The following is a 17,162-nucleotide window of genomic DNA, read 5'->3' as shown; positions in this document are numbered from 1 at the left end:
GTTCACACAGTCCCGATGTCGTTTTACAGACAAAAAAACGTCGAACGTCCAATCGCACCGACAGTTTATGAGAAACCCGTTCAATATCAACACGTTCCGCCCGTCAGGTTTGGATATACTCTTCAGATACTGATATACCAGTATTTCGTCACTTTCCTCGGTCATCATCACAAAATCGGCCAACACGTTTTGTTCGCCGGCGGATATCAAGTCTTTAGTGTTCACCGCACACAAATAATTAAAAGCATCGTTCGGGTATATCAGAGCCGTGGAATTACGAAAAGCTTCGTTTGAACCACGTATCACGGTAGATAGATAATGCGAGGTTTTATTACTGCGACCGTCGTGCAGCGTACTGTCGAACGATTGCGAATACGATTTACTGGACCCGTCGTGATCGTACGCGGTTTTTTTGCTAAGAGCCGTGTACAGATTACCGATTTCAAAATATTCCGACATCTTTACGTTACACGACGTGTTGTTTTTTCTTAACATTTCTATTCCTTTGTTTATGACCGTACCACAATTCAAAAACTTACGATTTTTTAAATCGTTCATATCGTACGGATAACTCAGAATAACGTTAAACATGTCCAAATACTCGCTACCTTCGGAAACCACGCCAAATGGATTAGCCGTATTTATCATTTGTATCCACAACTGTGGGTTATCTAGACTCGAAACAGTTTCCCGCTTGTACGTAATAGTTATTACTCGATCGCAATAACTCAACGCTACACCGTCATCATCTATGTAAAAATACCACTCAATGGACCGTTCGTTTTTGCTCTCGCGCACGTGCATAGAGAGTGCATCAAACGTAGAAAACGACATGTATACCTTGAGCACTCCTTGTAATATAACTTGTCCCCATTGAGCCCTAGTCCGTTTGACTGCCTCTTCACCACGTATCAAATAATCGATATAAGTACCGAGTATGATCGGAACCGACGTGTGGTTTATGCGTTTGCGGTTGTGTTTGTATGCCAAACACGCCATATACGATTGACGTTTAAGCGTCATGGCATCTATAAACGCATCTTCGACCCTATAGTCATCGTAATGATAGCAATTGGTCATGATCCAAGAATCCTGTTCTTTCCTCTGTCCGATGTTCACGCTACATGATAATAATAAATAAGATTCGAAAAAACCCATAATATGGACAACGTTACCGATCGACGACGGCTACTGTTGCAGTGTCGACGATTGTTGGTCAAAGACTTGTTGAAAGTATTCGAAAATTACGAATCGTCAAAACTGTTACTATGGGAAATCGTACGCACCTTACATCCGACACACACCGCGGCTTTGCTGTTTACTCTGGAAAATATAACACGGTCTTATAAAATCGACACGTTGTCAATCAACACTGAACCAGAAGTCGTTGGACCGTCGAATATAAACGAAAACGATCCCGCGATTAAAACTAACGACGTACGTTTAACGGAAATCGATATAAATACCACGGTAGCCGATAACGGTGTAGTTTTGTGTTCGGTAAAACCGACATTACATTTGGGTTCCTGCGAACGGGATCACGTCATATTACCGGACATCAACAGATTACGAGACGTTACCGCGACGCATGACGGTCGCGACAACATGACTATATTCGGTCTCATAAAAATGATGCAGTCCCCGCAATCTTCGGATTATGAAACATGCAGTGTATACGAGCGTATCGCCATGCATAACTTGCGTACAAAACAGTACACGCAGTTTTCGCAAAATCTATTATATCACTTGTTGCCCGAACATATGCATTATTCAAGATCTGTAGCACCGGCGTTACGCGATCACGTGATCGCGGACGCGGAACCCAGTATTCATTTAAAATTTATGCAATATTACGAATCATTTTATATACGGACCGCTATTGGTTCTTGTGAGGCTCGCACGTTCCGACATATCAATCGGCCACGGGCAGTACGACTATACGAAAAACCAATAAATGATTACGAGTCGATATGCGTACAACCCAGATACGCGGGCTACAATATTGTAATAAATTCCACAAAAACCGGAACGCGTTCATATAACCGGTACGGAGAATTATTGCAATCGGTGTTGTACCAGAAAAAATTTCCGGAACACGCCACATTTGAAGCCGTACTGTTACCGATAGACGAAAAAAATAATGCGAGATCCTGGCGATACATACGTCCCGGTGCATCGTGTACCGATCGTACCGGGATATCGGATTGTCAAAACTTTACGATAATGATTGTAGACGTGTTTCGTGTACGTGGTAAATTACTAACACACGAACCTTTTGAAAAACGTATCAGATACGCTAAATTATTGATATGTGAAAACGTAAAAGTATGTGAAACGCGTTCCGGCGTCGGTGGCATGACCATGTGGGATGACTTGGAACGCAGACACTACAACAACCAAACGATCGATTGTTTCGACCCAATAAACGGGGTGTTCGTACGACGGAATTACGATTCCGTTAACGCTAGATCTCGAGACTACGTTTTTCATCCAAACGCCGTTTATAGTTTTCAAAAAAATGCAACAGACCGAGTGTTTGGAGATTTTTCCATACGGTTGGCGTTGGATTCATATTTTTCTCCGACCATGTCCCAGCAATGTACAATTTTACCTATTTATGCGCACGACGATCAATTTTATTACACTTATACATTTGATCGTAATAATTTCTCATTTAGACACGACGTATGTTTAGATCGCGTGTGCGACGTATGGAGGACACGACTACGCTACTCCAAAAACATGGTATACGTACACGACGCACGCATCCCTCCAATGGGTATACTCTTGTTACGTGTGTACCATAACGAAAATTTGGATTTTAAAAAAATCGGACATGATTCTCGTAGAGTTATTGTTTCTTATGAAACTAAAATAACTACATCTATATACGATATACCATTCGAATCAATACGTTGGTTTTAAAAAACCCAGACGCACGAATATATTGCACATACATTTATTATTAATAATATATATGAAATTGTTATACATATAAAATGAGTTCTTTACAAAATTATATATTAAATTAAAAATTCAAACAAACGGATCCATAAATAATTCTACATCTATCTCTTCTATGAGATCTCCGCCGTTGTCGAATACGTGTTCCGTGTAATCGTTTATATCAAACGTTTCATGACAAATGAGATCGTCAGTGATTAGTGGCGGTGACGATGAAACCGAACGATTGCGTTTTATCCCACGTTTACCGCGCGACGTAACGTCTACACTTGTGGATTCTTCCAAATCTATCGGCCATACGAGTGGTTGACATATCAATTGAGCTATTTTGTCACCAGGATTCACAATAAACGGTTTTTTCGAGTGATTGAATAACAAGACATGGACGTTTCCTCGATAATCGGCATCAATAATACCAGCTATATGTAAAAACATTAAATTTTTATACAATTAAAAAATATTTTATAATACACAAACGTACCACCGACATCGATTTGATATTTCCAAGCCAGTTTTGAAACCGGTTCTATTTTACCGTACGAACCTTCGGGTAAACATATGCATAAACCCGTGTCCAATAGTTCTTTACCTTTAGGCGATATGTTGTATCTGTATGCACTGTATAAATCGTAACCTGCCGATTGTAGAGTGGCTTTAGTAGGCAATTGTGCGTGTGGTACAACTCGAAAAACTTTTAATTTACGAACGTCTGTCATAATTAATATACACGTGACGCACATACAGTATTTAAAAAACTATTAACAATGACAAATGTTTTAAAATCTATCGTATTTATTCTAAGTCCACACACATACAGTATCATTTTATCTAAAAATATATATGTATTAATATAATAATGGGAGGGAGTATTTTAAGAAATGGTAACTAGTATAAATACACGTGCGGGCTCGCGCGCGCGACAGACTCTGTCCAGTAGTTTGGTCGAGAACTGAGTCTCTCCCGGGTCGGGGTGACGGCGTCCTCTGTCCATGTATAATATATATATATAAAAGAGAGGAAAGGGAAAAGATAATACTGTAATAATAATAATAGTAATTTTTCAGGAAAGTTTTTTTCCGACGAGAATCCACGTTACGCCGTACGAGGTGGTTCCTACGGTCCGACGGCGTAAAACCGACCATGTACCACTTGACGTCCAATAATAATAATAATAATAATAATAATAATTTTCAGAAAAGTTTTTTCTCGACGATTTATTATTACGCGTTTGCGGGCGCGTTTTACGATATGCGGTGTCGGACCGTACGAAACACCGTGTACCACTTGACGCGCACGGCTACAGTGGACGTTGACGTCAAGTGGTACACGGTGTTTCGTACGGTCCGACGGCGTAAAACGCGCCCGTAAACGTATCACATGACGCGCTAGTCGATCGGTTGTCATCGCGTTTACGGGCGCGTTTTACGATATACGGTGTCGGACCGTACGAAACACCGTGTACCACATGACGTCAACGTCCACTGTAGCCGTGCGCGTCAAGTGGTACACGGTGTTTCGTACGGTCCGACACCGCATATCGTAAAACGCGCCCGCAAACGCGTAATAATAAATCGTCGAGAAAAAACTTTTCTGAAAATTATTATTATTATTATTATTATTATTGGTACGTCAAGTGGTACATGGTCGGTTTTACGCCGTCGGACCGTAGGAACCACCTCGTACGGCGTAACGTGGATTCTCGTCGGAAAAAAACTTTCCTGAAAAATTACTATTATTATTATTACAGTATTATCGTTTCCCTTTCCTCTCTCCTCTCTCTTTTATATATATATTATACATGGACAGAGGACGCCGTCACCCGACCCGGGAGAGACTCTGTTCTCGACCAAACTACTGGACAGAGTCTGTCGCGCGCGCGAGCCCGCACGTGTATTTATACAGAGTTCGGTATCCCCACCACATTATTATTAAAAAACTGATAAGACCTTGTCGTGTACAACTCATAATCCATAACCCGCAATCTGTGAACTTGAAAATCAAGCGATCCGTTCACGTATATACCATTCATTACATAATTTCAATGTTATATATAGTGATACGATATAAAATAAAAAATAATGAAAGCCACACTGGTTGTACATCCCGTTTTTCGTTTGTACATATTCAATCCTATAGTGTACGGACGTTTAAAAGACTTGTTTTCGGCTATTTACGTTTGCGATCGTATCCCGACGCGAGACACACGCGCTTTGTTAGTTTACAACGAAAACACAATTTTGAAAAAATCTTTATTTTTAGAAAATTATCATCATAACACGACCGATGTCGAAACCGATAGAATCGTAGACGATTATGTATCCACTACGTATCGTCTACCAAAATCCGGTGTTAAAATGTATAATATACAAGACAAAGCGCCTAGGTTTTTATTATGGTTAAACACCGATATGTACGAACCGAACGTCTGTTGTACGGCCATGTACAAGTGTTCGAACATTGGACAATTGCCTATAGCTATTGAAGTTGCGTCGGACTGGGCCAAACGATATACGATTATACCTTCTTGTGGTTTGCGCAAGCTACGCGTGGTGGTTTTCGACTTGGATCAGACGCTCATAGATGACAACCCCATTGCTTGTAGATCACTTAAAAATTACAAAAAAGTTTTGAACACGGCTCGAGAACATTACGATTTCATAGTTTTATGGTCGCACGGTAGTTCGTTACACGTGAACAACCACGTCGCTCAGTTGGGTTTTAATTTCGATTTGATATTAAACGAAGACGAAAGTCTACACGGCGATAAATACGTACAAAATTGTAAAAACTTATTGAACATCTACAATCGCATAAGTACCGATTGTCGTATAGTGTACGCCGTTCTAGTCGATGATTCGCCGTATAATTGGACACCGGAGTATGACGCGCTAGTGGTGCCCGTGCGCGGTATAAACGACGTACTACCAGTAAGCCACGTGTTATATAAATTGAAGACATAATTCAAAATCGTATACTCTGTCGCGAACCGTTCTTGTGTGCACATCGTTTTTTATAATCGTTTTAATTGTACTGTTTATCGTTATTAACATGGCTGATTTGAATACAGCATCTTCGTCATCGTCGCCTTTATCGTCACCGTCATTTTTTTCGTTGCCAGTGTCGTCGAAAAGACGATCGAGAGAGTCGTGCGAACAAAACGGTAACAAAAATCGTAGATTGCGTCTACGTACACGTTCCATGGCCGTAATCGAAGAAACGGGTACAACGACCACTACAACAGAATCCCCGGAAACGACCACTAACACTGCAACAGGTTCTACTCTTGAAGATGTAATAAATTCTATTGATTTTTATTTACCATCTACATCTGTTGGATATTCAGCGTGCACTCCGGAACGCGACGATGACGACGACGATGATGACGACGAAGTTATCGATGTCGATGCGATTCCTTCGTCACAACCCGACAACGACTCTGTGAAAACTTCGATATTCACGGGATCGATCGAAGTGCTCGAATCACAACGTGATTTTTTAATAAATTCGTGCGCTCGTCACGAGGGTAAGATTACGGGATTCAATAAATCTATAGAAAAATGCAAAAAATACATAGACAAAACCAAGTCCGAGATTGCTGATTTGGATTTCGAGATCGAGCGTTTGGTGTTGGAACGAAAACGAAAAGCACGCGAACAATTGCGTTTGCGTTATATCGATAACTGTGCTTGGGCGTTCACCGACGAAGTCTGTCCCATATGTCTGGAACGGTATAAACCCAATGTTATTTACGATAAATGTCGACATGTCGTTTGCGAGGATTGCAACAAGTCTTTATTACAAAACAACGAATCTCCAGTATGCCTGTTGTGCCGTAATCGGATTTCCGGTTATTGTAGATTCGACGAAGACAAATTGTGCAGCGTACACAAGAGATGTAAATTTCGCTTCGATTCAATACCAACGCCATTGATTTTTCATAACGCTGCATAAACGATAGTTACTAAAAAATACTTGTATACGTTGTTGTTGTTATTATTATTATGTTTTTTGGTTAGTTACTTAAAATATATATAATACTTTAACAAAACACGCATTTAATATTATTTGTATATTGTTAAGGTTTGATATCTAAGACTCCCGATCAACGGGTATCGATACTTTCCCGTTTATAACGAACAGGTATAACAATTTACGGTTTGTTGCTGGACGAAACGTGTTATAATTTATATAAGTCAAAAATCCAGGTTTGTCTTTGGGTCCGTATGCACGAAATCCCAATATATTTTTTTCAGATTTAATGTACGTCATACAGTTGTCGATTTCGTTATAATTAAAGGTATAATAAAAACCATCGAGGTATCTTGGCCAATAAGCCATAACCGTGTTTTTAGTAGGTGCGGTCTCGGCAGTTGTAACGTTTACGGGATAATCGTACATGATACCGTCGTCGGCAATCGGTTTCGACATATCGTCTGATGACTCTGGAAACAGAGCATCTACGTCTTTTGTATTTACGGATTCCGGTATCGGAACCGCGTAAATCAATGGAAACACTGGTTTTCCGTATTGTTCAATCAGTGCACTATTATTGTTCAAGAATCCGGCGAATCGTCCGAATTCCGTAGTCTCGAAATAATTTACAGGTGAACGTGTGGTCTGACACGGTACGGCGTAATTTATGAATTTTCCTGTAACGTCCAAGTTGTTGGGCACCAGAGCACCGTTTACGTAGTCTATTAGAAGGAGTTCGTCGTCGGGTTTGCAGACAAACGTTTTTTTACGTATATCGAAATCATGAAACGTTTTCATGGCTTCGGTCCACCGCACTTTTAAGTACGGTGCGTCGGGTTTGACTATGCCGTCTATAGATGGTTCTATACACTTTTGCTGGTGTTCGTCGAACACCGTAGACGGCCAATTGGGTATGGTTATGTTTACCGGACTTGTGCCCCAAACGTATTGTAGCTTTTTGTCCACGACCCGTTCGTCGCATAGCATTTCGGTCGCTGTAGCTGTACCGTCTTCGGTACAAGTGATCTTACCGGTCGCGAATTTCAAAAACCCATCGTCGTACTCATAAGTACGAGGCACGCATTTTGGACTCTCGCAGTACGGCGTCCCGTCGTGTATTTTTACGCCGTGAATGCATCGTTTTATCTGGCCAACGTCGTCGGCACATTGTAAATACGAATCACCGTCTATGGGTATTCGATCGTTTCCGCGACCGTAACATTTATTTTTGTATACACAACCCATATTGACGGCACTGAATACCGTGTCGTTTGTGCATTCGTACAACACGCTTTTGTTGTTTTCACACACGTAATATTGATTAGATTTTAATGGATCTGTATTATCTTTAATAGGCATGTTGTGCTTGTAACCGTCCAATTGATCGTTGCACAGATCGTAGGTAACACATTTTACAAAATCGGGATTTACTAATTTGTTATTAGCACATGGTTGTATGGTAAAATTTCCGGCAGCGTCGAGACATAGAATACGTAAACGTTCATGATATCTAGACTTTGACGAACTCGTTGCGTAAACATCGGGTCCCGTATAATCGTATAAATTCAACGTTTTAAAATGATCCCGGGACATTAGCTTATAGCGCCCGGCATCGATAGGATCGCATATCGGCATCAGTCGACATTCCGGACCAGTGTACCCGGACGGACATTTAAACGATATGTCTGAATTTATACCAGAAATCGAAAACCCGTCGGGTTTAAACGTGATCGTACCGTGAGTATTTGTTATTGTTATAAGTTTACCGTCGAACGACACTGGATGGTTTTCATATTTTATGCTGATGCTGTAATCTTTTGTAGTCGGTGTGTTATCAACGTACGCGTTCTTGTAAGCATTTTTGGATTCTATCCAACCGAACGTGAACGACACCGTGTTTGGATTGTTTTTCAATAATTTTTTATAAATTTCTGTTAGATCGTCGGTGCGTTTGAATTTTTGCGCGACGCTCAACAGTGCCACGATTAGAAAGCACACGATCATTAATATCAATAATATCAAATCCATTTTTTCTGTTCACAGAAATGCGCAACAGTTGCTGAACGAGAATTCAATCGTCATGAACGCCGATCGTGCTCATGAGATTTTGTCGGACTGCAGTGTTCGATTTTTTTACGAGTACGCCGACGGACGAGCGGACGTGTCTGATATCATTCCCGCGGGCGTTGATACGAAAACGGATCCGAAATCAAAAGACACTTTATTACTGTTGGATTACTCTATACGTATAACTCCGGAATTGTACGCTGGTCTAGCGCCACGATCGAAAAACATTTTTCCACATGCTAACGAACGTGAATACTCATCTAAACTCAAAATGCGAAACGTGCGACTACCTCGGGATTTTGTATTTACCGACAGTTTCCAAAGACAGTATTACGAATTTCCTAACAATTTTATCGGATATCAATCAAATGCGAAAAAATTAATGTTTGATGTTAACTTCGAACGCGCCATGCTTAACGATTTATTTAATTTTAAAGTTATATTTCGTTTAGACCGGGCTATCTGTAAAACCGATATTCGTATGACGTCGAAAGTACGGCTTTTTCATAAAAAAATCCAACACCACCGTTTAAAAACGATGGTATGTTCTTTGGCTCATGAGAACGAGATGAACGAGTGTTTCGATTTTATAAAAGATTACGATATTCGTGAATTTGCAACGAAAACCCGTAATATTTATATTTATTTTTTACAAATATCGGACGAATGTAGAAAATATGTAATCCGTATTGCTTTTCGTATGAAACTGAACCACGACGGATCTGAAAACGGATCTTGCGAGATCGATATCGAATGCGAAGATTCCATCCCGTTCGGTTTTTTTGCGACTACATGCGAAACTATATTCGATTACTTTACATATCAATACAACGAGTACGACGGATTGATTAAAAATTTATCGTTTGACGGATCCGTATGGGAGTCGTTTAAATTATCAACAACCGTGTCGTTCGATAGTCTGGTGAAATCTGAACGCGTAACATGTACCAAACCTCGTGATTACGATAATCAAAGAACCATTTATAACGATTTTGTAAATTTTATCGTTATAAGAAATTTATATAATCATGACGATAAGATCAAAAGTTATATAGATGCTCATTCGGAATGTTTGTATCCATTAATCCGTTCTATAAAATATATATAATTTATTTTTTTTTGATATTATCATTTTATTCGTTTGTTGTATTTTATTGTTATATAGACGTGTTTTATGTATATTTGTATGCGTGAATACTATAAATGTTTTTAAAAAAATGAATAACATTATACAAATATTTATTATTATTTTAATTACAATGTGTTTTATTTTATTGTATTTTATTTATAATATACCACAATATCATGCAAACGCACAGAACGTTGTTGTCGATTTGTTAAATAAACCCGTACCGGTTAATCAATTCAAGCGCAATTGCGAAATAGAACTGGTGTATGCTATCGACGACGAACAATGTCGATCGATATGCAAAGAACCCAACGAATATTTTGTACAAAACGGTGCGTGTGTTAATGTATTGATACGCGGTGAACACGCGACTGGTAAAACCGCGTGTGACCCTCGTAAAGGTGTGGTCGCGTACATGTCTGGAGATTCACAACTGGGTACCATTGAACTACGATGCATGAGTTTGGATCCCGGTATACAACCAGATGACGTGAGACTACCGAATCGTATAATAAGAAACGGTTTTATAAAGTCCGGTATAGATTATTTGAAAAAATTTCCCGATTACAATGAGGCCGAATGCTTCGACCCGGCTCATAAAATCATAACCATACCTAATACGGAAACCGTACGAGCTATGGGCGTATGCGTCCCGGACGTTATAGAAAAATTATTTCGTAAATGACGAATTTTTAAATATCGGATTTTTTTCCGACGTGTCGACGTCGCTTTCGATGGACATCTGATTGTCGCGTATCGCTATAGTTTGACCATTGTCCAATACGATTTTATAATTATTTGAATTCACGAGCATCGACCAATAATGGTGTGTTATATTTTTAAATATGATCGTGTCTTTAAAGTATTCGGATTTACATTCGGGCGGTGGTCGTTTGTGTGTAAAACAATAATCCACGATCCGTTGTAGTTCTTGAGCGTTTGGCAGAACAAATGCCCCGTCGCGGTTGTCGAAATGTATTACGGTTTCGTACGCAACCGGTTCGTGTTTATTGTACATTCGCATCAAGAGATTTGATATATGAAATAGATTGATGTTGTAACAAAAACTTATCATTAACGACAAGCGCACGTGTTCCGGTGAATGAAACACGATCTGTTGTTTTATAAAATTAAGACTAACCGTATTGGTGGTGAGACTGCGCGGGTAACAATGGTACAATAGAGCAAAATCCACGTCTCGAAAAATATCGGTTTCCACGACGTCTCGATTTTTATTTACCAACGTGTGGAATCTGTAAACGCTCAACACCAACAAACCAAACGACGCGGTTTCGATTATTTTCATTACGGGTTCCGTGCGTTTGATGTTTTTATAATGTTCTATGCACACGGGACACGGTAAGATTATATCAATGTTATACAACAACGCTGGAAAATTAATGAAATCGTTTATTCGATTCTCGTAATAGGCGTGTTGCAGTAAAATCGAAGATAAATGCAAGAATTTCCAAAATATATTACCCCACACGTTTCTGGTCATACGTCCCGGATCGATGTACGTCAATCGGTATTTCGGAATTTCGTATAATTTACGTAATGAGTCCATCAGATATTGTAAATCTTTTAAATAACTTTTAGAATGATCCGTGTTCAGTATCATGGTTTTTACTAAATTTTCAAACACATCGATGGTATCGCGAAATTCATTGACCGTCGTACGTAGACCATCGAATGCCGTTGCTTTTTTCTCCACGTCGCGTATGCGCAACGTGCCATTATCCGTATTCAACGTGTTCATGATTTAAACTTGTGACGTGTTATCGTTTAAAAACACTATATATAAGGAAGGGGTTATATTGAAATGATTCAGTTTGATTTGTACAGCGTTCGTGTCAACAGTGTTTTGTTTCGCTAATATTATCGTTTTCTTTTGAATCGTGTTATTATCGGTTACATCATAATGGAACAACAGCAGTTCATGCAATCGCAACAACAACCAACATCGTCGCCAAATCAAATGAATTTACCTAACGAATATCAACAACAACAACAGCAGCAACAACCAACATCGCATATACAGCAGCAAATGAATTACAACAATCCGGGTACCATGATGAATCCATTGTCTACTTATATGCAACAATTGCCAATTAAATCTCAGATGACGGGTACGTTAGCGGATACCGCGAAATGGACTAGTATGTATAACTGTTCGTTGGTCAAAGGACTGGACGACATCAAAGAAACTAACTAAACTAGACTACGCTCACATCATTTAACACGAAATCCTGCGAACATTTGTTTACGGACGATTATAAAAAAGATTTTGAAGATTTTAAAAAAATGACAATTATAGACGACGATGAACTATTGGACACTCTCTATTCGTCTATAAACCAATTCAATGATAGTGCCGTGGCTACAAGTACGATTATAAGCACATATCAAACCAAATACACACAATTGTTTGAAACTTATCCGAGTCTGTGTTCGTATATAATATTTGTTGTAATCGTTATCATTTACGGGTCTTACGAGAATTTTCCAAAGATATTTAAATCGTTGTTTTCCGACAACAAAATAGTTATAAAAAGACAAGAATCGAGATTGTGCAAATTTGCCCTGATACACAAGAGACGTAGAATCGATGATGGTTCATCTACGACGTCTCTGCAAAATAAAAACAACGTGAATTTCAATAATACGAAAGCTCAACGATGCGATCATCCGTTGTTTAAAACGGATTTTTATAAAAAGCATTCTGTATTATTCACAATCGGTACCGTATCTAAACACATGTTGCCAAGCGACTTTGGTATTTTTTCGATTCGATTGAATACAGGACCTGTCAAGATGTACGGTGCTAATCCAAGAACCGTATCCGGTATTATAGCAAAATTCGGTACCCCGATTTTGTTTACAACGTATATGCGTATGCGTGGTAAAGACCGGTATTTCGATATGGAAAACTCTGAACGGATTCAAGAATACATGAAATGTGCAGTTTCAAGAAGCCTGTATACGTTGAATTGTAGCATCACTCGTAATCAGAATACTGTGTCTCTGTTGAAACCGTTTGTCAACGGTTCCGAAGACTTAAACGATAAAGACTATATGTACGTGTTATTAAACAATATACAGTTTTGGCCTTCGGATAAAAATCCGAACATTGTTACGGCTCGTGGTTTTTCAGAAACCGTATACTGCTTAAAAGAATATGAATTGAAGCAGTGTACGGAGACTTTGCCAGAAATCGATAAAGAATCAGACGAGGTCGTAGAAAATCTGTACAACTATTATTTAAAATATAATCCTGAATATTTAAACACTTCTAACAATGACGAAGACGACGACAATACTTGTGAAAACAAAATCGGAAACATTGAGAACGATGGTCAGTCGGACAACAAAAAAAGGCGTATCGACTAATTTTATTAAATTTATGTATATATAACTATTATATGTAGTATATAATGTTTTCTGCTTTTTTTATTGTTGTACTGTTGCTTATATTAATTTATAATAAAATTAACTTATTATTTAACAAAAATATTGATTTAAAATATGTATCCGGTATCCGAATTATCGGCTTTGGTTAAAGAATCTGAAAATTCTTTGCTGATGGATCGATTGATGGAACCGTTTCGATCGTCTAGGGTCGATGGCGTGTTACGAGACAAGCGTAAAATTATAGGATCTAATGTTCCGAACAAAGCTCTAAACAATTTTAAAAACTTATTATACGACATTCGTAATATGACGGGTATAACGGAAAAATCTGTAGACACTCTTAAAAATGTATTAAATTCATCGGATCTGGGTATGGATATTGTCGATAGTGCTTTTAAAAAATTGAACATTACTAAAAAAGCGCCAGACGATTTTTTAAAAGTAAACGACATGCATTTAAATAAATTTGAATCGATTTTAAGATCAGGAGACCTCGCCGGACTGTTGCGCTTAAGTAATAGCTCGGTAAAAGTCACGCCGTCGGATAAAAAACTCTTTTCGGATCTGGCGAAAGACTATCCAGAAAAAATTTTACATGATATCGACGAAGTGGCGAATATCACGAAACTGGAACGACCGCATTTAAATGTTACAATAAACAATATAGACAAGTTGTCGGAATCGTCGGTACGCGAATTAAATCATTTTCATAAAAATTGGAAAAAATACGTGGGCCTAGGCAGTGTAGCTCTGGTTATAGGTACTGTAGTCGTTAACGATACTTGGGTTAAAGATTCGTTGGCCGGTCGCATCGGTTGTTGGATGGTGAAAACCGTAAACGGGAAATCGACGTCGTGTCGTGTTTCCCGATTTACATGCGGCACGATACCGTCTTCGAACACGGTAAACGTCAAGTTGTGCACGACCGATGATATCGAATTCTACAACAGTACCATGTATTTCATATATATTATTAATTTATCGGACACCGACGAGTTTAAACAAAAATTGGCTTTTGAATTGGACGCGTCCGTAACCGAATTGTTACCGAAAGCCGGAGACTTTGTGAAAAACAAATACGACGTAATAGACACGTTTGTAATTAAAAATTTTGATAAACTACCAACGATTAATGATAGCACTATATGTACAATCACGCACAACGATATAGAAGACGGTAAAGTTCCGTTTTGTCGTATATGTGATACTACTGTGGATCCCAAGTCTACACAATTTATGGATCCCAAACAATTGGCCGATAACATAACGTTTAAATGTGTATCGAATCCGTCGTTGATTGATCTGTTGACCGATATGGCCGTCACTACGGGACAAAATTTATGGGACGGTATAACTTCGTTATCGTCTACCATATTCAAATACGTAAAACACGTGGCAGTCGTAGCGATAATCGTGGCTCTCGTTATAGCTATATACGTCGTATTTACAAAATTTGTAATGAAACGAAAAACCGATGATTCGGGATCGTCGACAAAACAAAAATACAAGTCATTGATAGATGATAATGATTTATAATTATAAGATACATTTACATACATATACATTGTAAAGAATAACAATTATTACACAGCGTTGGGATATCGTTGATGTTTAAATACATCGTAACGTAATTTTTTTTAGTTTTTGTGAATTTGAATTTTTTATATTTATCGTCTTCAGCGACTCCGTTGTCGGTGATCGTGAGACTATCGATCGATCGATTCGTTAAATCGTAATCGCCGTCTGCACAATTTTCCAAATCACGAGTTTTATCATTACCCTCTTCGTTGTTTACGATGTTTGTTTTTTCGTACGCTGCCGCCGTTGTCGTTGTCGTCGTGTTGAACGAATCATTGTTATCGATCACTGGTGCTAAAACGGGTTCGGGTTGTTGTTGGTGCAACGTGTCTATTTGATAATTGGGCGGTACATCGAAATACTCTAGTACCTTGTAATCGTAACCGTAATTTTTGTTTTTGTACGATGTTTTTGTGAAATCTACGGGTACGTCCGATACGTATTTTTTTAATTCAGTAACGCTTGTTTCGTGCGTCGTAGTTATAATAACCGATGATACGCCACAGTGCTGTACATCGGATTCGTGAGTCTTTTGTTTTTTCACACAGACAGTCGATAAGGAATCGGTGTCATCGTTTGGACGTTTTTTCGTTTCTATAAATATAGAAACACCTTCGGTATCGTGATCAGTATTATTGTACATTGTGTCGTGAATGAAAAACAATGTCAAAACGAAAAATGTTAAATATATCGATAAACTCTATGGATGATGATGATGATGATGATGAGCACACCACGACGATACCCGATTATCCGGAGATCGAGAACCCGACGTACTGTGTACCGTTCGATGTGTCGGATTCGCGTACACTGACCGTGCCGAAATCACCGATGTTGGCGTACCCGTTAATGGATTTTGTAAAAGTCGACCGATTGTTAAGTGGTCGGGGTTACGAACACTGCGTAGTCGAATCCAAATACGATGGCGAACGGTTATTGTGCGTTGTCGTAAACGATCGAATCAAAGAGCGCACGGTGTTTTATTCACGTACATTGAAATCGTTTTACAATCAACAACAGCAGTTTCAAGTTTTTCTGATTAATGGACACAAATCCGCGATTCTGGACGGAGAACGAGTGTACATTAAACCGGAATACGACAACGGTCCGGAGATCGATAAATACGTAATACCTATATGTGATACGGGCACCCGATGTTCTATAAAACAGATATATATGATATTCGATATACAAGCGTGTGACGGAGAGTACGTCGTGCACAAAAGCCTAAAAGAACGTCAATCGTTGTTGAGAGACGTCGTTTGTGAATCGGACACGGTGAAAATCGTAAAATCGCGCAACGTCGGAACGTACGGAGATTTACGTCAGATGTATGACGATGTTTTAGGAAACGGTGGCGAGGGTCTGATCGTCAAAGATTTACGAATACCGTATACGCCGGGAGAGCGAAAACATTGGATAAAATTAAAACCACTACATTTGCACGAACACCGATCGGAATATGATTTATACGTGCACCGTGCGCTATTAGACAAAAACGGAAATCGCAGTATATTAGAATGCGGTTATTACGAAAAATGTAAAAACGCATTTGTACAAGTGTGTCGGGTGTCTAGTGGTCTGAACGATACAGCACGCAATCGTATAAAATTATTGATAAATCCAGACGGGTTGTTTAAACGACGGACCGTGGTTACCGTGAGTGCAGATAAAATAACAAACAAAAAATCATTAAGACATCCCGTGTTTTTACGGTTTTCGTTCGAGAAACATGCGATCGACGACACTTTATTTATATAAAAAATTTATTCATTCGCGCATGCGCCATTATTATATATATATACGATAAACTCTTGTTACGGGTTTCAGTATCGTTCTGATGTTTTTAGTGTATGTTCGTGTGTATGTCGATCGTGTAGAATTTTGTATAGCGCTTGTTCTCTCAAACATGGACAATATCGCGTTCGACGCTCTGGACAGTAACGTTCCTGTAAAACCAAAAAACTTGATGGATCATTTTAGACAAACGCAGTCTGAAGCAGTGGTTGTACAGCAACAGTCTACGTCGTTTACACAATCC

General features: G+C 39.0%; 2 protein-coding genes across 2 annotated transcripts; one reads left to right on the top strand and one right to left on the bottom strand.

The window, feature by feature from the left end:
• Nucleotides 1–3,036: 3,036 nt before the first annotated feature.
• Nucleotides 3,037–3,680, bottom strand: LOC113558153 (probable deoxyuridine 5'-triphosphate nucleotidohydrolase). The gene is made up of 2 exons (XM_026963660.1): nucleotides 3,446–3,680; nucleotides 3,037–3,383 (listed from the first exon to the last, which is right to left on the bottom strand). Exons 1-2 carry the CDS (start codon nucleotides 3,678–3,680, stop codon nucleotides 3,037–3,039), a joined length of 582 nt encoding a protein of 193 aa, XP_026819461.1.
• A 12,143-nt stretch (nucleotides 3,681–15,823) lies between these two features.
• On the top strand, nucleotides 15,824–16,882 carry LOC113558151 (DNA ligase 3-like). Its single transcript, XM_026963658.1, has one exon. The coding sequence runs from the start codon at nucleotides 15,824–15,826 to the stop codon at nucleotides 16,880–16,882; it is 1,059 nt and encodes a 352-aa protein (XP_026819459.1).
• The last annotated feature ends 280 nt before the right edge of the window (nucleotides 16,883–17,162 follow it).

This window comes from Rhopalosiphum maidis, chromosome 4 (genome assembly GCF_003676215.2).
Source record: "Rhopalosiphum maidis isolate BTI-1 chromosome 4, ASM367621v3, whole genome shotgun sequence".
Classification (NCBI taxonomy): domain Eukaryota; kingdom Metazoa; phylum Arthropoda; class Insecta; order Hemiptera; family Aphididae; genus Rhopalosiphum; species Rhopalosiphum maidis.
This window is presented reverse-complemented; position numbering and strand designations above follow the sequence as displayed.